This window comes from Cloeon dipterum, chromosome 3 (genome assembly GCF_949628265.1).
Source record: "Cloeon dipterum chromosome 3, ieCloDipt1.1, whole genome shotgun sequence".
Taxonomy (NCBI): Eukaryota; Metazoa; Arthropoda; class Insecta; order Ephemeroptera; family Baetidae; genus Cloeon; species Cloeon dipterum.
This window is the reverse complement of record NC_088788.1, coordinates 24,893,142-24,913,883: the sequence shown is the minus strand read 5'-3', so window position 1 is coordinate 24,913,883 and position 20,742 is coordinate 24,893,142. Positions and strand designations below refer to the sequence as shown.

Here is a 20,742-nt window from a genome sequence, read left to right as displayed (position 1 = left end):
GTGCCCATGTTGCCGGCTGCTTCCAGTTATTCCACGGCTAAGACTTTTCGCGTCCCAAGCTCTCAGACGCACGTGCCACTCGAGGAGATTATACTCCGAACTAGGCTTCCTTTTATACACGCTTTCGGAGCTGACTTTCAGGAAGGGAAACGACAATTTAAATTTTCCAGTAAACAATATCCGTCCTCCATCTCAAAATATCACTGCTTGGCTGTGAACTCGTCTTTTTTTATCTCTCCATTCTCGGATTCTCGGAGTCAGTTCATCTTCGCCCCGAAAAACAATCAAGAAGCGGCGAGAGCAGAAGTCTCACTTTATGTGCCAAGAATAGTTTCGCGAGTCTCTTCCGAATGCCAGCACAAAGCACGTAATAATTTTTGCTCTTTGCTGCGAGCATTGCAACGGATAAAGTTAATTTTCGTTCTTGAAACAAAGGGAATGAGAGAGACTCGCGCGCGCACACACATACACCCTCTTTCGCACTTTGCTCGCGCGCAGCACCCTTTTTATAATTTAGTGAAGATTTTTACGCCTGAAGGTACGAAATGTTGATTAATGTGAGAGAACGAGAGAGATGTGTTTGTTTCTCATTGTCCTAAATATGAAATTATAATGCAACTGCCGCTACTTAAAATACACGACGAGTGGCTCGGCGATACTTACGGAGAAACAAAGTCACCTTCTTGCCTTTGTTCTTGGTCCGCGACTCGTACATTACATTCTCGTATAGAGAGAGAGAGAGAGAGAGAGAGAGAGAGAGAGAGAGAGAGAGAGGGCCGAGTTGGCGCTCGCTTTTCATCTCCGCAGCGCCACTCGGCAACATAAAAGTATTAAAAATGAATACACGAATTGAGCCCGGCGCTCTTAAATGCGCGCATCCACACACACACACACACACATTCGAATTCGCACACACTAGAGTCACAGCGGTTTTTACAGGCGCAATAAATAATGCTCAGTGCCCATCGCGGAATGCAGGTGGGGTCGAATTTTATTGCAACTTTTTTGATGTTGTGCAAACATAAAGTTTTATAGAAGTTTAAAGCAGTCGCATACTTTTATGGCGATAATATTTTTATATCTGTATAAAGCGAGAGGGAGAGTGGAGGGCAGTTAAAAACTGGCAGCACCTTCTAGAGGTGTATATTACCGGCAGTCAAAAAGCGACACGACATAAAGATGTCAGGCGGAATGCTCCTCATTTTTTCCCCGCACGCCAGCCAGCCGGCCGGAGCACTTTTATGTGAATATACACGCAGTTTTACAACTGGAAACTATTAAAACGGCGTCGAGATGGACTGGCTCGCGCCCGCTCTCGCTTTGCGGAAGAATATTTAAAACAGCCTGCTGCTGTGCCAAGTGCCTTTTTGCAGATTTAATTGGACAAAACGGAACTGCCAGATATGAAAAGCGGTACAATAGGAAAAGTTTTAAATTCACTTGAATAGAGATTTTTGCGTTTTACTGCGTTGTTCAAATTGCATAGGTGGGGCAAGAATAAAAACGTTCTCATTTTATTTATTTATTTATTAAATTTTTTAAATTTGTTTATGGGGGAAGAACTTTAGGACCGAATCTTATATACTTTTTTGCTCTCCCTCACTCTGACGCCCACAGCAACTTCCATTTCGTTAAACTTGTCATGTTCGTTGTTTAAAAGCCAACCATTTGTGCTTTTGATCACATCTTGCCCGTGAACTTCAAAAAAGTTGGCGTTCAGACTCACTGAGGCCCACGCAGCGACACCACAGCCGGCTGCACTTAATTACAAATTCAGCGTCAATTAAGAAAATGAAACGCGTCGGGCCAGATCGCGCTTCACCTGTTTCGATAATTTAATGCCGATCCGAAAGGGGGTGTGAATTAGAGGTGAGTGCGTCCGAGCGGAAAGTGAGGGGAAAGCCAGCTGACTGGTGCAATGAGCGTCGAGGCTGGTGAGTGACAGGTTATTTCAGCCCCCTTACGAATACATACAGCAGTCGCATGAGCGTTTCATCCTCATCAGCACCTAACCAGACGGTCCCGGTCCTCACTTGCTCTCTCTCTCTCTCTCTCTCTCTCTCTCTCTCTCTCTCTCTCTCTCTCCACATCCCTTTTGATATCACCTCAAAGTCCGGCGGCTGCTCTGGCTTTTATTATGATTGTGACTCGTGTGGTCAGTCAGTTTGCGCTCTGTTTGTGCATTGGACGCACTGCTGCTGGCTGGCTGCCTGCCTGCCTGCCGCCTGATGAATAAATTATCGTGTTTATATTTCCCTGCTAATTAAGGCACGCATGAATGATTTCTCAGCAAGCGCTGGTGTCGCAGCCGAACCGAACGGGGAATAGCCGGCCAAAAGGCTAGCGACTCGCACGCGCACATTCCGCAGGGTGTGTGTGTGTGTGTGTCCGACTGAGAGATGACGTGCGAGCGCCACCGAAGGGATTTGACAGTGCTCTCTCACAGCTTAATCCGTCGGTTCAGATCTCGCGAGGTGATGGTGCTGACAATTTTCTTTTAATCTCAAGAAGAAAATTTCTATCAAATTATTGAGATTTGTCTTCGTTTTTATTTGACAATGCAGAATTTAACTTGATATAGGATAAAATTTTTGAAATATCCTTTATTCTTTTTGTGTTATGCAGTATAACGGGCGAACTCCTGGATGTGGAATAAACTAAGATTTCCCGTAGAGAGATTGAGATTAATTTCCATTTAAAGAGCACTAAAAATTTGCAGCCCATTTGGCTCCAAAAGCTGTTTAGGTGGATTTTGGCCTTACACAGTGCTCAAAGGATTTATTACATGACAAAATAAAGTTTTTATTTATTTTAACTGTGATGACATTTTTAAACTGCAATTTTACTAACTAGCAGTAAGAATATTCGTGAAAAGTTCAAAATTATTTCCGTTCTAACTCCCTTATTTAATTCTAAATTAGAGCGTGGCAGTAATTTGCTTTTGTCCTGTGAGAAGCACTAGTGAAAGCACAGTTATGCAGCTGGTGCAGCCGGCCTGATGTGCGGGAAGCCTACCTGAGCAAACCCACCGCTCGGTTGCTCGATTGGCAGCAGCACTGTGGATAGTCGAAATTTTCTCTTTATCTGTCTTCACCGGCGATTCTCAGCGTTCGACTTTTACAGGGCAATAAAAGCTGTTGTTTCCCATTGGCAGCGAGCCGCCAAAGTTTAATTTAATCATTACAGTTGAGTAATCAAATTTTATAGCCGCCGACGGTGCTCGCTCGTGTCGCAGGCGAAATAAAAATGCAAACCGCTTCACCTAAGGAAGATTATCTGGCGGTACTGCTGCATGATATAAATGTTAATTATCTCGCAGGGTGGAGTAAAAAACGTCGAGGGTCTTTGTTTAAAGCGCTGTTTATTCGCGCGCTTTGATTTGTGCACAACACGGCAGCGGCGGCAGTGACAGTGCTGCAGGACTGAAAAGCCGCCTGCCGATAGAGGAAGAGCAAAGCAAGGGTGTAAAAACAGGCTGGTAGATTTTAAACTCACCTTTTTTAAATTTTTTGCTAGTGGAGGATCGTGGGATAAAGCCAGTGTAATACAAAATAAATTCCATTTCTTTGAAGTACGTGCCTGTCATTTGAGCAACGCACTATGGAGGAAAACCTTTTAATTCGCAGATCCACTTGGGAGTAGCTTGTAACTGTAATTTCAGGACTACATCTACGTATTTAAACCAATTTTAATTTCCTCTCCTATCCTAATATTACTTTTATTTTCGCATATATATTATACAAGCCATTTGAAATAAATGTCGTTAACATTTTCGAAATATTTCATTAAATTTTATTTTTCCTTAATGAACTAAAATTATGTATTTTTTTGCAAACCAAAGCCATTAAATTATTAGAAAAAAGAAGAAAGCAAAGTTAAACCAATCCAGACTTATCGATGGGTTGTTCGCATTATTGGTTCTAAAGAAAGAGGAAGGATTGTAGGTGAAGAAGAACTAATATCCAGCACCGTCTGCAGACTACTTCAGTATTCTTAGTCGATGTTCGGGGGTTGAGTGGGTAATGGGGTGGTGACAACGCTTAAGCATTCGCCTCGCATTCATTTCACTTTACAAAAACCAATAAACACGGGCGCGGGCATTATCACGAGCGGTGCGCGGAGAGCGAACCGGAAATTAGGATTTAGCATTTTGAGCAGCGCACCGAGCTCGGGGAATTAGCGTGATTGGAAAATGCGACGCCGGCGAAAAAGTGCGATGGTGAGCGAGAGAGAGAGAGAGAGAGAGAGAGAGGTGTTAATGCTGAACGCGAAAACGAGAGCACCCTCCCGGGCATAATATCGCAAATTTCGCGCGCGCAGCAAATTATGCGAGTGTGCCGTGTCACACAAAAGCCATTTTCACGCCGCGATATTTGATTATTTTGTTTTAATTGCTCGCTGTTTTTTATTTTTGGCCCTCGATTCACGTCACCGAGTCACCGATTTATTTATCAAAAATCAAACCGGATTATCATTATTATTACCTGCAGGCGCAGATTCTCGACCGCGCTTTGTTTCCGCCGAATCACACTCGCACGTTATTATCGCGGCAATTTTGGAAATAATGACGACTGCCACCCGAGCGGGTGATATTAAAATGGCACTCAAAAGGCCTCTTGAAACGCTGCGGCTGCAGGGCAATTTTAGCTGATTGCTCTGCGCATTGCGAATTTATTAATTTTTATTTCAATATCGCGCTGAATGAATAGTCATTATGTGGATTTTTTAGTTTCACCCGTTATGAGGGTGGTGCAAAAATTTTGTAGCACTACTGGGAGCCGTTTAGCATCATTTCATTCTGCGTGAAATCCCTCAAGGGTGGCAAAATAATTCAGGTCGCATTTATTTCTATACTGAACATCTAAAAGGATAAATGAAGCTGCAGAGTTACGTTTCTCTTTGAAATATCAATTAGATAAAAATCATACGTTTAGATGTCAATAACAAGTTCATTAACGTGAAGGTAATTTACAATGTAAACCCATTAAAAAGAATCGCACCAACCAAATAATTATTCCTCTACTTCATGACGAAAAAAATATTAATTAAATTAATATTTCATTTTCTCCTAACGTTCTCTTGCAGGAATTTGCAAGCCTGCTTGGCGAGTCACATAATTACACAATCCACGTCGCAGCATTCGCCCTGAGGCGCGTGTTACTCTACAAAGGTGCCCACTTGAGTCCACATGTACAATGAACGCACACAAACATTCCCTTGTGCCATTCTTGTCCTCTCTCTCTCTCTCTCTCTCTCTCTCTCTCTCTCTCTCTCTCTCTCTCTCTGCACTGCACACGCATAATTATAATGAATTCACTCGCCCGTGGCCATCTTGCAATACAGCCGCGTGTAATGATATGTGCCAGGCACACTTGGCCGCCCGTCCGCGCTCGCGTTTCTTTTCATATTCCTCGAGTCGCACCCCCGAGAGTAAGCAGCAGTCGGCAAAGGAGAAACAATGCCTGATTAAGAACAATAACCCCGTCTCATTCACCTGACGACGCTGCGCCGCTGCTCTCGGCTCTCTAAACGAGCAAACGTGACGCGTGCGTTGCCAACGTAGCCGCGTATGCACTCGGCAATAATTATTATAATGGTCGCACCCCAGACATAGATGCTGTGTGGGAAAAGTGACGCTTTGTCTTCATTACTAACGCGACTTTTCAGTGACACTCGGAGAATTGCGAAGTCGCGACTACATAGAGCAAAAATGAAAACATAAATCAACGTTTTTATGATTAATTTACCTTTTAAAATAGTTTCAAGTAGCTATGTTTATTATTTTTATTTAGCGAAAATTGCTAATTAAATATATCTCTCACATCCTGTGTGTTTGTTTATTCTTACAATAAGTCTTGTATTACAGTCAAAGAAAAAATCAAGAGCATGTGAGAAGAACAAGTTATTTAGCTATGACCCAGTCCTGGAGGACAAAGCCAAAAGATCAGGCGAATAAATGGTTTTTTAACACAGGGAAGCTATTCATATCAAATCAATGTAAGAAAGTTAATCGACATCCCCTGATTTTAAGTAATTTTAAGTTACAGGCTATTTGCCTGAAGATTCCGTTTTAAGCTATGTATCAAGCTCTTCACTCTCATGTCAAAAAAAAATTTTGCTTGTGCCCGTTCTTCCAACCGCAATGCTGCAAGAACCCACACTAGTTCCGCCCCCTGGATTTGCCTCGACGTAATAAGTTGGCATATCAAGCATATAGATGATGATGGCGATGTATTTATTTAATGTAGTTGCAGCAACTTTAATTCCTAATTACATGCCACTCACATTTAAACTTTGCAGTCAGTGGCTCCGTGTGGAGTTTTAACTTTGTGTGCGGCGGCATGCCTTGGCAGGGAGAGAGAGAGAGAGAGAGAGAGCCAGCCAGCCAGCAAGCCTGGCTGTGTGTGTGTGTACTTGGTTGATTAATCTTCATGAAACTTAAAACCACCACACATTAAACAAAAGGAGCAGCAGCATCTTAGATATTGCCCTCGGTAGTGGTAGTTGCCGCTTGTTGTTAGGCGCTTGTTATTATCCTAAATGAGAAGGGTTAAGTTTGTATAATTAAGCGCGCTAATTTTTATTAATTCAAACTTCAAAACTTGGTCGTATCTCGCTCTCCTAACGTCACGCGAGCGCAGAGCGGGGAATTTCTGCTTAATGTGCATGTGTGAAGCCGAGCTATTTAATTAATTGCGCTCGCCTCTGTGTTGCAGGTCGGCATGATGGAGAAAATCCTGATCTCGGACGGCCTCAACAATAACAACAGCAGCAGCGCTAAAAGTACGCCGTCATCTTGTCACCAGCAACAGGTAAGGCCTTTTAATAGCTAAAATATTTGCATATTTATATCTTTGTAATTAAGTTTTGTATTTTTTTTAAAGAGCTTGAAAACAAGTTCTGCTTTAAGAATCCTGGTTGTCATCACGTGAATCAGAATAAATTATGCAACTTGAAAGTTGAAAATAAAAGAAATTGTGTTGACATGGATATAACTCGGTATTTTGGGAACTATGCAGATTTGGTCTAAATTTATTTATGTTCAGAAAAATTGTTTCAAAAACGGTACATTATTTCTGTCAAATAAAATAAATTTATCCGTTTGGCAGATTTCCCGCAACGAACTCCCACTTGTCGCACATTGGAAATAATTCACAATTACATCCGCACAATTTTCCAATCGTTCATTGGGCGTTTACCCAGTTTTCCTGATGCTCGCATTCAATTCGGAATCGAAACTGATGGATTTCCCGTGCTGGAATTGCCGTTTCCCCTTCAATTTCACAGTCAAAAGGGCCGTCCACGCCGAAAGCGCCACTTTTCACACTAGCCAACTGTAAATAAATTTATCGGCATTAATTTGAAATATAACCCAAAGTGAAAGCGCGGCGCAGCACTCGTACATATACGCCCGCCCGCCATCAGCACCCCATTGAAAGCGCCATCTGCCGCTTGTCGCACGTGAATTGTTAATGAGCCCGCGCGGCGCGAATCTGGCTCGAATCTGCAATAATGATGCGCACTACGTGAGTGTAATAATATGCTCGCAACCCTCCGCCGTGCGCCCTCACATAAATTAGGCCCTCTCGACGTGTGGCGTCGTCTAATTTCGCGTCAAACGGCGTCATTTTTGCGCGCGAGCAGACGATGAAGAGCTGCCGGCTAATGAATAAACATAACCTCAGCATTGTCTAATGTGGTAATAAGCCCGAGAGTGCGTATTCGCGCCGAAAGGGGTGACAGAGAGTTAGTTTCGAGGGTGCAAAGAGAAAGCGACGTGTGTGCTAGCGCCGCAAGGGATGTGAAAAATAGTCCGTGTTTGCAAAATTAAAGCTTTGCCAACATTTATTCAAAATGAAAAACTATATTTTAGTCTCATATTTTATGCTTTCAAAAAAAAGAAACATTATTTTAATCTTGTTTCCCATTTCTTCGTTTCTTCAGGATAAAAATTCCTACATACTGCTGTCTTTCTTATTTATTATTTTAAAAACTGTCCACTTTGAACAAACTCGATCAAGTTTTTTAAACTGCAGTTCTGTAAAAAAATAAATCACAACCCGTTTTTCACATCCCCATCCACGTCACATATTATGCACGATTCAATTAGATCTTTGTGAATCAAGTGTCTGCCTGGTTGCATACGCGCGTTGTGTCGCATCAGCAGGCAGTCGTCGTGTGACATTTGCACCCCCGCCGTTTTCACCCCTTTCGCGGGGTGTGTTTTATGCTGATTAGCGCTCAACCGACGCTTTGTTCTTCGTTTCTTCCATTCAAATGGCCGCCGGGCGTTTTAATTTGCATTCGCTGCCGCTGCTGCCAACGCCGAGCTGCCTGCCTGCCTGGCTGGAATTAAAAAAAAAGAAATTATGAATTCACCCCTTTTATTCCGGCGATCGAGTTATCAATAATCTAAATGGAAATAAGGATGCGCGCCAGCGAGGCTTTTCATCTCATCAGCGGAGCCGTGCACACGCTCTCTGTATTTATTTATTGTCACACCCATCATCGTTTTTTGATACACGTGCAGCCGGATGGGATCGCGAGGGGGTGGCCGGGGGTGCCTCAGCCCGCTTGATGCATGTCAATCTGTCGCACAGCCGGGGGCGCCGTGCCGCTCGTAGCAACAAAAAAGCGTGTCGCTTTTTTATTTTTAACACGTTGCGAAAGTTAACTCGCAACTGCGTTTTTTTAGTTGCTATGCAACTATAATAAAATTTTTGAATTGGATGAACGCTGTACACCAATTTTAATTAATTTATATTACTGCAATTGAGAAGGTTCAAAAAATGATTTCGATGAGAACCTGGGAATTTATCAGTTGGCAGCTTTTTATATTAAAAAAAAAAAACACAAATGTCACAATATATACACACAAATTATCTCTTAGATTAGTTTTTGCTTTTTCAAATGTGCGTTAGATAAAAAAAAAATACTACTTTTGAGCAGGAAATCAAAAATTTTAATTCCCAAAATTTCTTCGTCAAAGATAAGCCAACTCTACTCATGAAGTACATTTATATTTTCCTGGAGCTAACATTTATGCGGCAAAATTTGCATTCAACAGCTGCATTTGAGGTAAGCGAATGAACTGCAAAATAATATCTCACAGTAAGAAAGCAGCTGTCCAGTGAATTGGGTCGAGTCAAGGGACAAGAGTGAGGAATGAGGGTCGTGTGTTTGTTCCTCCACAGTTGTTCTTCCGCTTTTTGGACAGGCCGGCCCCGAGCAAATTTGCCGGTACTTAGCTTTCTTTGCATGCGCAGGCACTCCAAAAACGTCTTTTGAGGAATCTATGTACACAAGAAAATAAACACCGGACCCGCGTCTTGCGAGTTTGGGCAGGCAGAATGAAAATAGGAAAAAAACAATGGATCCGGCTGCTGGACGCACTGGTGTGCTGTGGGAAGGCAGGGCAAATACATTCATTGTAATACCCGGAGGCGAAATAGCGCGGCGAGGGCAGAAAATAAATATAGCCATCGGCGCGGGGCCAGCGAGCGTCAAATTTGGTATTCATCGTGTATCATTTGATATTCCTAGGAGAAATTTTCCACACACACAGCACAGCACCAGCAGTCACTTACGTTAGGAACATTGCCGCTCTTTTAAATTCAATAAATAAAACATTTCCTTAACTGGACGTTGTGCGCAGCATTTTTATACCCACGAATCTATTTATGCATTAGAATATAAGTTTGTACATACAGAACGTGTATGCATGGCGTCTTTTATTGTTTGCTATTTATTTGACGGCGATTTTCTGGCGTGCTGAGTGACGATTGTGTGTTTGCTTGTTATTCTTCCGAGCTAGAATTTATCTTGAATGTTGTTTGCATTAATAGCGGCTATCGGCAGCTGCTTGGAATAACGAATGTTTTCTCTCGTCACACAGGTCGAAATCATTTGCATGTCTAATTTTTAAATGTAATATGTGCATGTGAAAATTTCTCATATATATAAGGAGCAATTTGTTTTAAGATATTCACCCGCCTGATCATGTAAATGCACATGATTAATATGAGCCATGTGATGCAATAATTCGAATCAATAGGCTTGAAAAGTGGAGCAGGTCTGATTTGCTTGATTAATGGGGTTGTTCTGCTCTGCTTACATGAGTTTTGAATAATATTGATTGATGCGAGGTGAGGTATAAAACTCGTTAGTTATTCACGCACAGAATTGTTTCATAACAATTTTTTCTATTTTTAAACTACAAATAATAGAAAATATTAGATATCCAAGTACCTACAACGTTATACCAAATATGAATGCAAATAAACACAAATCAAATTTAAAAAATCACGAGTACATAGTAAATATATACTTTAAAAAGTTGATTAAGATGAAAACAAAAATTTCTCTAATATTCATAAACGAAATTAAAATGAAACACTTCAGACTGCTGGAGGTGACTTTTACTCATTAACAATCAGCTATTTACAACCGTTTATAGTTAAGTTATTATCTGTTTCCTAAAAAAGGTTTGCCCGATGACTTTGACATAAAATTCATAAGATAAAAAGGGGAAACAGAAGCCAGGGCCTGAACATTTAAATGGAATCCCAAAAATTGAGTCCACTGGAAATTCACTTTGAAATGCCCCGAATTTTGATTAAATCCATATTTTTTTTCAGGGTGGATTTCAAGCGTCAGTTCTTGCAGTGGTTATTTAAAAAAAGGCCGCTGGAAAGTTTGCAAACAAGTATCCACCGCTTGTGTAAAGTCGCTCGATAAAAAAGCTAAAAGAGTATCCGCGCACATAGATAGGCATTTGAGTAAAGCTCGCAGGAAGCATACCCATGAGCATTTTTTCGCAGATCAAAAAGGCAAGAGCGTGGTGGCTGCTGCTGGCCATCCCTCCGCCCTTTTGGCTCTCCCTTTCACCGCCGGTGGAAACGAGAGGGAAAAAATAATAAAAATCGAGTGAAGAAAATGAAATTGAGTGTGGAAAGCTTACTTTTGACCCGGGACGCGTCGCTCTGCCGGCGTAATACAAAAATTGTGTTTTGTTCCCGACGCGCAAGGGGGAAAGGTTGGCGCGTGTTTGGCGATCTCATTATAAATTGGGAAATGGGAGGAAAAGAGGGCAGCAGCGAATGAAAATTCGGTATTTACCAACCAACCCCCTGGGCGAGCCGCTGTGTCCGAACGCGCATCTATCGCGTGGGAATTGGAATTCATTTCGTATTCTTTGTTTTCGCGGGCACTCCTTTCTGCCGTTACCCCTTGTTTATTTTTCATATTGAAATTATAATTAAAAAAATAACACCAGTGGCGGCGGCGGCCGTGTCGGCGGCATTATCATGATTATTGGAATAAATTAAGCGTTGTCGCTGCTTCTCTCCCTCTCATTTCCATCGCAAACTTTGATATTAAAAAAAACGTTGCCGCAAAACTTTGAACCTGATGCCGATTGCAAAGGGGTGAGAGAGAGAGAGAGAGAGACCTCCATTTACATTCCTCCACTGCTTTTGTAATGAAATTTAACAACCTGCATATATTTTTGCACCGTTCGCTCGCTCGCTCGCGCTCGCTTATATTATTCGGAAATGAAAGAAAAATCGGCCGGTGTGTGCGAGAGTGCGTGTTTTAATTTATGCCGCTGAGGATTGGGCCGGCATGAATATTCAAGCAAATCAAACAAAATCCGCGAGCAAGCGCGCGATGAAAAGAAGAATTACGCTCCTTGCGGTTTGCCCGAGCCGACCGACCCTCTCCAGCCCCGCATAAATTTGCCTCTTGTTTATATATATCGGGAATTATGAATAAAATACAACTCTCTGAAGAATTGCCACCACGCCGGTTCGTGTGTTTTTTTAATAATGAACTTTGCGCTTGATTTATACCGCCGGCGGCTACGATGCAAATGTACATACGTACTACATACGGACTCGGTGCTCTGCAGACAACGAGAAATTCATTTTGCCTGTGCAGAAAGAGCACATTGAATATAGATTGTTTTTGCTGTGCTCCAAAGGCTCGAAACAATGACTACGGATTCACCCAATGAAAAGAGAAAAAAACTTAATGAGAGCAATGAATTTTGAATAGTCTCATCTTCTATTGAAGTACAACTGCAGAGATCAGGAGATTCCTTGAAAGAAATGTGATCTATCCAGAGGTTTAATATTTATTATGGTGTGAAGTATGTGTCAGAAGGGTTTTCTTACATTCTCTCGCACTCTCTGAGTGCTTCTTTTATGCAAATATTTATCGAGTTAATACGGATCGGATTTCAAGATTATTTACTTAGTCCAGCACGACAATCTAACATGTTTAAACTGTAATTAATAATTTTCGCTTTTACAAGCTACTTTTAAATGAATTCAGATCCACGAAATACCCTTGAGAAAGATACAGTAATCCAATTTCTGACCTGTTGAAAAGCGTGCGAGGGAGGGTGCGAATTTCGCGCTGTCGTTTTCACACTCGTTGCGATCAGGGTGTGGCCATCTCTTCTCGTTCTCTATCTTCGTGGCTCTTTCTCTCCTTCGGCCACTCCGCTGCTGACCTGTACGGAATATTATTTGCATCCTAAAATAGAGTCGGTGGATAATGCAAAGGAGGGTGCCGTGGAATTGTTCGAGATAAAGCGTGTGGGTATTATATTCGTCTTCTTACTCAGCATCACTCCCCCGAGATGTTGGCGCAAGAGATAGAATAATAACAAGCGCGCAGTCCGAGATGGACATAGCAATCATCATGCACGACCGACGGAGGAACTTGTATTATAATATATCCTATCGATTTTATTTAAATTTGCTCGTTTGTTGCTAGATATACTAGGGCACTCTGTCTGCTAGTTTTGAATATTTCTTGTATGATGTTACAAATCATTCGAATTAGAATAAGAATGATTTGTGCCAATCTTGTTATCTTTACTTTATAAACTCGTGCAAAAATTTGCTATGATCTTATACTTCTGATATGTTTCACCAAAATTCAACAGGTTAATGAAAGTTCAATTGTTTACCCCTATCAGCTAAGTATAAAAATTTAAGTTCATTTAGCGTTCAATCGATTTGCTTTCCTTTTTCAAATATAATCTTTCCGGGAAATAAAAGGAGCGGACAATAATTTTAGTCAAATTATAAAATATGAGACGCTTTGCTAAGTTGGTCAAGAGTATCTTTTCATACTGTAAAACAATATTCTTGGTTGATAAAACTATTGAAAGGCTGGATTTTAATTATAACAGTGGCACCATCACGTGGTTGATGTGCACAACTTCCGAATTTTACCAGCATTTGTGTCATTTGTTTTTGTTCTGGGATACATCAAATAACCCCACACAAACAAATGCAGTAAACACATTCGCAACGTGACGAAATTATTCCACTCGTAAAGCAGCAGCATCTCACTTGAAAGCGACTGCAAATAACACGGCTCGGTGTGCATGCGAAACAAGAAAAGAACTGTGCAGCATTTCAATCAGATATAAACACAAGTGTCTGAAAACTTTTCCAATGATACAGCAGATAGGGTCTTCAGCCTTTCGCTGCTCTGATGCTGTGCTGTCTGCTGTATAGGCGAACGTTTAAATATTTACCCTCTTGAGCGCGCGGAGTCGAGCGGCAAAGTTGCGCTTGCTGCTTGCTACACATTGGCGAGAGATATCTTTTTAGCATTTGAGGTCAGAGAAAAATTAAATCACCTCTCGCTGCTGCTTGCATGTGCCTGTTTAGGGATTCAGCGGCCCAATTACCATAACATCTCTCTCTCTCTCTCCTCGCTTGGCTCCTTATTCCGTCTTTGCTCTGCTTTATTTGCATAACCACCGCAGCATGCATTTTATCCAAATATCGCCGCCTGCTTATCTACTGCACCGCGCGGACGAGGGTCTTCAGCACACACTGCTGCCGCTACTCCGAGTAATTGCCTTTCACGATTTGTCGTGAGGAAAGAGAGACGTTGGATGTTTTCAAATGTCTTTAAATGACTGCAAATAAGAAGGATTTTTATTTCTTTGACTAAAATTAAACGATGAACAAAATTTGTGCAAGTCATTTCCTCATTTGAACGTTTAAACGCCTACGCTAGCAAATTTTTTGAAAGCAACTGGGGTTTTGCATATTTCAATACTAATGTTGCTGACGCCGATTAATCTCGGCGCCTAGCTTTGTTTCACTTTAATATCTGTGAAATACTCGCAGAAAGAGGAGCGCAATAAATACCACTGCGCGTCGTTCCCCCACGCGCCCGAGGAGCACGCATACGCTAATGCGAAGAAATTTGTCAAAGTTCATCTTGCTCTCGCGCGCTTGGGAGACGGAGACGGCCCCTTCGCGTCGGCAGAATTGACAAACGCAATTTTTAATCGCGGGCGCGTGCACAAAAGCCGCACCGAGGCCTGCTTAATGAGTCACTTTTTGCTCAACATGAAAAATTGCACCGCTAGCATTATGCTAAGCAAGGGGGTGAGCAGGCTCTGCTCAGTGCTGCGCCGCATCTCGACGCGCGGGCAGGGGGCTGCATGCTATACACGTGATGCACACAAAGTATACGCGAGCAGGCAACCCCATCCTCTGCAACTGAGCAGCAGCGGCAGTGCCAAAATGAATGAGAGGTTCGCCAAAGAGAGGTTGCGCGCAGAGAGAAAGAGGGATTATTATTTGCAATAGGGATGTAAGTATCCTTGCTAATCCCGAACACAAACTGTGTATTATTTCACTAAACAGAGACTGCAAGAGCGAGTCGAGGAAATTTCAAGAGCAAGGAAAACATTCGTAGTGCGCCTCGCCGGCTGCGGCCTTCGCTGCCAGTTTGTGTGAGTGTGCTATTTGAGCTGCTCTTTCGCCCCCGAGTACCACCCTGCAAGGTGAATAATATTGACTGACCGCCGCACCACCACTTTTCCCACTTAGCCTGCCTATTGACTCTCCATAACTTTTATCCGCGCGCGTGGGTATTAAAGGCTGTCCGTGTTGAAAAACTTCAGGCGGGATTTTGATTGCGGGAAAATAATGAATGAATGCTTAACCAGATATCTCCTAAATGGTTGAAATCTACCTCGATCTGATTTCAAGCTGATTCATTGTTAACAAATTATATTCAGACAGTTGATATTATATAGTTTTTGCTCTCCATGTTTGGCAGTTAGTCGTGACGATTTAAATTTTACTCGACGAGACAGACGTCCGATACAGCATTCATGACTACCTTTTACAGTTAAATACTTTGATAAATTTAAATTTCCACGAGAAAAAGGGTATTGATTGTTACAGATATATTTGTGATTTTGATGGGAAAGAAATGTTTAGCCATGTAAATTTCATAAAAAAATATAATTAATATCCTTGGTAAACATGATAATTCGGAAGTTCTTGAAAATATTAAAATCTTGATTTGTTCATATTGTATTTTATAAGTGAGAATAAACATCGAATAATGAGTGCAGATGAGATCCAAAAATCACGATAAGATCCAAATTTTTGGATGACGATAATTAACAACTCTTTTGTCCAATATTTTTATATTGAAAAAATTATAAATTGATTTCAAAACAGTATAAAAAAATAATATTTGAAATTGCTTCTCAGTTTTTTAAGTTCATTTAGACGCGAGAATAGAACAAATGAGTGGCTCCAAGTACGTTTGATACGCTGAAAAACCTAAAAACAGATCCTTAATTTCGGACGTTAAATTACTATCACTCAAATCATTGGATAAATTCATCACAAAATTACTGTCAGAAAAATAATGAAGTAGAAGCCAGATTGACAGATCTTTAATCACGAGAAATTTGAGCTAAAAACCACAAGTGAATCCTCGCTTGCCAGCAAAAAAAAAATGCTGCCAACACTTCACAAAAATGTCTCGCATGGCCTCTCGAAATACCAAAACATTTCACTCCAGCGAGTTGGGTGAGCCCGAATTTATCTCATCATACCGCAAACCTAATCCCCCGCGAGCAGGTCAGCTCGGAAATTAAAATAAAATATCCGCGTGCGCGCGCGGCATTATACATACATACATATAAGTAGCACCCATCGACGTGTCGGTCGGTCGGTGCGAGCAGCTTTCCACCGCGCGGTTATTTTCATTTTTAATCCAGCTATCAGCTGCCTCCACATTTATTAGCCGGAAAGCCATTTTCAAAAAGCGATGAGTTTTTTCCTCAATGGCACACACTCACTCACTCGGTGTGGTACACGAAAAATAAAACACGGTCTGCCTGCTTGATGAAATTAGCGAGCTGGTAGCAAGTGGATGAATGCGCCAGGGGCGGAAAGGGGTGTGCAGCCGGAGGATGAAGATTATTCATTTTCCCCGAGTTTGATGATTAACCTGGAATGCTGATTATGTTTATCGCGGGCTGGCAGGCCGGCTAGCTGCTGCTGTGAATTCATTTCCACCCTGTGCACGCCGGCGGAAGCACCGAGGGAGAGTAATTCGAGTATTATTATTAATGCTGTCCATGTTGAACGGCTTATTACAATCCTTTTTCTAATGCACACGTCCACAGAGCGGCAACGGCGGGCTGCTGCGCCGGGGTATTTTTCAATTAGCTCTCTTTTTTGTAACCCCGTCCATCCATCCATCCATCCATATTCATCTGACCAACAGCGATATAAAAAATACACCACCGCATGCACGTACATCCATCGCAGAAACAACTACGAGAGGAGAGACCCGTTCGGTGAAAAAGTGCTCGGTGGAATAATAAAAAATTATACCCTGCTCCTACTCTCCTGCGCTCTGTACGGCCACATAAATTTGAATTGCCATTCTGATTATAAATTATCAATTCTCCTGCACTGACCGCGGGAAAATCTCTCTCCCTCCGTTTGCTCGCTCTGCTCTGCTCTGTCTCTGTGGCACACATGAAAAATTTATTATTCAGATTGCAGTCAACATTCGGTATTTTTATCCTCCTCCTCCTCCACCCGTGCAGTAGTCGCCTCTCGTTTTTAATTTATTCGCCCGCTTTGATTGATGTCGAATGCAAAGAGGTGCGCCCAGCAGCAAACGGTGTCGTCGTCATCTTTTTTATTATTCAAATTAGAGTGGCACGAGGTGTGCGCGTTTTTTATATTTTATTTCATCGTTCGCAATTGGTGTTCGTAATCAATAATGCAAATAGCCGGTGAACTCTATCATACTGTTTAATATGATGATAAAGGAGGAGCAGGAGCGAATGAAGCAGCAGAGAATTGTACTGAACACTTGAATATTCATGAGAAAGTATCCGGCAGCAGAGCTGCTGCGCGCGCGTTTGTGCAAATTCGGCTTGCTTTATTATTGTTGCGACTGCTGCCATTGGAAAATTATTGCGAGCCGTGTTTCGAGACTCAACCAATCACCAATCAGATAAGATTGCCGATCAAGAAAATGAAATTCTGGATGGTGTTCCTGAATCCACATATTACATCAAAATGCAATGAATGCGCCGTTTTAGGACCTTGATTAATCTGATTTGTTAGCAGTTTGATGACGACACTAAATTCTTACTTGAGAACACATATTTGGAAAATTGATTCACAATCAAAATAGATACATTTAAATTACACAGAACCAAGTATACTCTATTGCTATCTACAGTATTTTGTGTCTGAGAAATAGTTAAGCTCAATCTTTTTTTAAAAAATTTGAGTATAGTGAATTTTCTGATTAAGAAAGACACATAAATTCTTGTTAATATGAGATGGAATATTATTTCGATTTCAGATAGTTGGCAAAGCGATTTTGATATTTTTAACTCTTTCACATTTCACATTTTCTCTCTTCAAATACAGCACTCTTTAAGAAATTGTTATAAAATATTTAAATCACTGATAGGGATGCTGCACAGGATGCGCTCTGTCGCAAATCCTTAAACTGACAGTTCGTATTCCACAAAAATTTATTCGACCAATGTACTAGTGCCTTTTTCACCCGTGCGTGCAAATTCAATGTCGAGAATGCCAAAGCGATGCTCATCTGTGCGCGTCCACGTGCGATTTGGCAGTCACGATTTGAAGCGGGTACGAAGCCCCAGTGTGAAACCCGCCAAGCAGAAGCGCTGTCGACCCCAGTCGACACTAGGGCGTTATGTACTATTTCCAAGAAGAGAGCCGGGCTCTAATTAAATTTGCGCATCTCGAGTGTGGAGAAGCAAGTGGCGGCGTGCGAAATTAAAATGTTAATAATGTGCCGAGTGTCCACGGAATGCATCATTATTATGTGCAGGCGGTTTTCGGTCCTTCAGGGAGGACGTCGCCCGCCCGCCCGCCGTTCGCCCTCGCGCGCGTGCGTTTATGAAATATAATTTAGCTTGCGAATGAAGCACAGAGAGATAGAGAGAGAGAGAGAGAGAGAGAGAGCGTCGGTGACGCCGAGCGAGCGAGAGAGGGTGCCGTGGTGGGTGGATACACATTAATATTGTGAAATGAAGCTCATTTGCATTTAAATAAGGTGAGCGGCTAATCACACCCCGAGCTTAGATAATAATGAATAACTGTGCGTTAATTTGGAAGTTAGTAGGGATGTGGCACTCGGCTCTCTCGTACTCGGTTGCTATGTGCTGCTTGCTTACATTCTCTCTCTCTCTCTCTCTCTCTCTCTCTCTCTCTCTCTCTCTCTCTCTCTCTCTCTCTCTCTCTCTCTCTCCGCCACCGTCGTTTCATCCGGCCTAAATTAAAATAACTTTTGATGAATGTGCTTGCAATTTGATCGCGCGCATTCGCTCTTTCGGTTAATCAAGTGGAGCAGGAGAAGCCTGAAAACATTGAAGCTGGCTGCGGTGGTCGGCAGGTTGGCCGGTCAACTCGCTCTGCTCAGTTTTAATTTGGATTTGCGCAAGCATACGCGCTGCTTGCACGCAAATTGCTTCTCGAAATTCGCTCCGCCTATGCGTGCGTAATTTGATTTTGAAAGAGCTGATCTGAAATGTTGAGTGTTACTCTGTGAGATAGTTGAATTGGGTACTCCTCATAACCAGAAAATTTGTTTATGAATAGCATGCAATATATACTGTAACCCAAGTCGAGCAAATAATTTGCACTCCCAAAACGCCCGGGATTAATTAAAGTTCTGTTTGATATAAGAATCAACTATGAATTTAAAATTCAAATTTTCCTTGATGTTTTTTTCCTGTAACAATATCCATAATACCAGGGTTAAAAGGAAATCTTTTGAGACAACACCAGATGAGCTAGGAAATAATTAACTGGTATTGAAGGAATAAAAAGATTCCTATTTTTTTGTGCTTTATAAATTATATGTTATCTTATTTAAATTCTGGTCTCAAATTGAATACAGAATTTGTCTATAATACTTTAAAATCTTAAACATTCATTGTGTTTTTGATGAAACAACTTAATGTTAAAGCCAAAAAACAGTAAAAGTTACAGAAAATCTTGAGACTCTACTATTTTACACCATTATAAAATTTTCGTTGTCACGATATTTAGATTAGAAAATTAACAGAAAGCCTCATCCTTTTCTCCTGTGACAGGGAAAAAGCTCCGTTTTTACAGAGTGCCTGCTTCCTGTGATGACAAGAGTTGTAAATTTCCCTTTTATTTCATCGCCGCGAGTCAAAAGAGCTTTTTTGCCGAGCGAGAGGGGTGCCACAGCCAGCAAGAGAAAATGTATGTGCGCTGGCCGAAGTAGAGGGAGGGCGAAAGAGAGAAACACATAAAAATTCGCACGATTGAAAAAAGCCAGCCGAGAGTTCAAGGGAAGAAGAGAGGAGAGTGTTTGAAAAATTACTTCCACCCTCGGCGCGCGAGATTCTCGCCTTTCTCCACAGGTTTGCATTAATAATTTAATAAGGAGGCGCGAAAGAGAGAGGAAAAGAGAAAAATACACCAGGCGTTTGAATGGTTTACACTCTGCTGCGGCGTGATGAATTTAGCGATTAAGAGGAGAAAAAGCGTAATAAATCGGAAGGTCTAATTGCTAATTTTAATTAAATTGCAAATTATTCGGCGGGAGGCCGCACTTGACGTTTTAATTCGGGCTCGTACCGCGTGGTATGCGGATGCAAATAAATGATCAAAACCGGCGGCGGGCGGGCGACGATTCCGCATTCAGCGCACGCAATAACAATTAATAACCATCGGTCGGCTGGAGAATTGGAAATTTCGGCTCAATGCAAACACACATACATACACACACGTCGTCGGTGATGTATAATGGCGGGCGGTGCAATAAATCAAACATTAAGTTGGGCATTAGGGGAGCGCGCGCTTATGATAATTTATATTGGTACGTACAAACACACAGCCTCTGCCAGCCAGCCGCTTGCTCTGTGTGTGTGTAATATGCGAAATTAGCACGCGCCACATGGCACTGGCCTGCGAGCTCCTCGACCAGAAAGCGGCCATTCAGATTGAGTGGAGCCGCCCGATTAATTATTGATATTTGGGGGCGCCAGCCACGCTGACTGAGCAGAGAAATCGAATGACAGCACCCTCCTCGTCAACCCTCTGAATGTCATTAGTCAAACGCTTGAATTTGAATTTTGCAACGTGTTGGGAGGCCATGATTGGAATATTGCAAGGAGTGCTGGTCGTTGGTCAATATAGTCAAAGTACAAAACTTTCCAGAATTTCTTTGTGCAAGATCAAGCATCTTTTCGTTTAATGTAAACCCCATTATTTAATAAATATCTTATATTTATAGCTGAGTATCGCAAGCTTAGCCTTATAATCAAAATCCTTTAAAGGCACACATCACTAAATAAAACAAACTAACACTGTCCTGAAAAAAATAAATGACATCATTTGATATTATGCTAGTATGCGAAATATTTCA

General features: G+C 41.8%; 1 protein-coding gene across 1 annotated transcript in view; it reads left to right on the top strand.

The window, feature by feature from the left end:
• Positions 1-20,742, top strand: part of pdm3 (pou domain motif 3) — a 73,827-nt gene that overhangs the window by 40,806 nt on the left and 12,279 nt on the right. Inside the window, exon 3 of the mRNA XM_065482982.1 lies at positions 6,717-6,812. Within this exon, the coding sequence (XP_065339054.1) occupies positions 6,717-6,812 (96 nt within the window). The remainder of the gene's footprint in view (positions 1-6,716; positions 6,813-20,742) is intronic.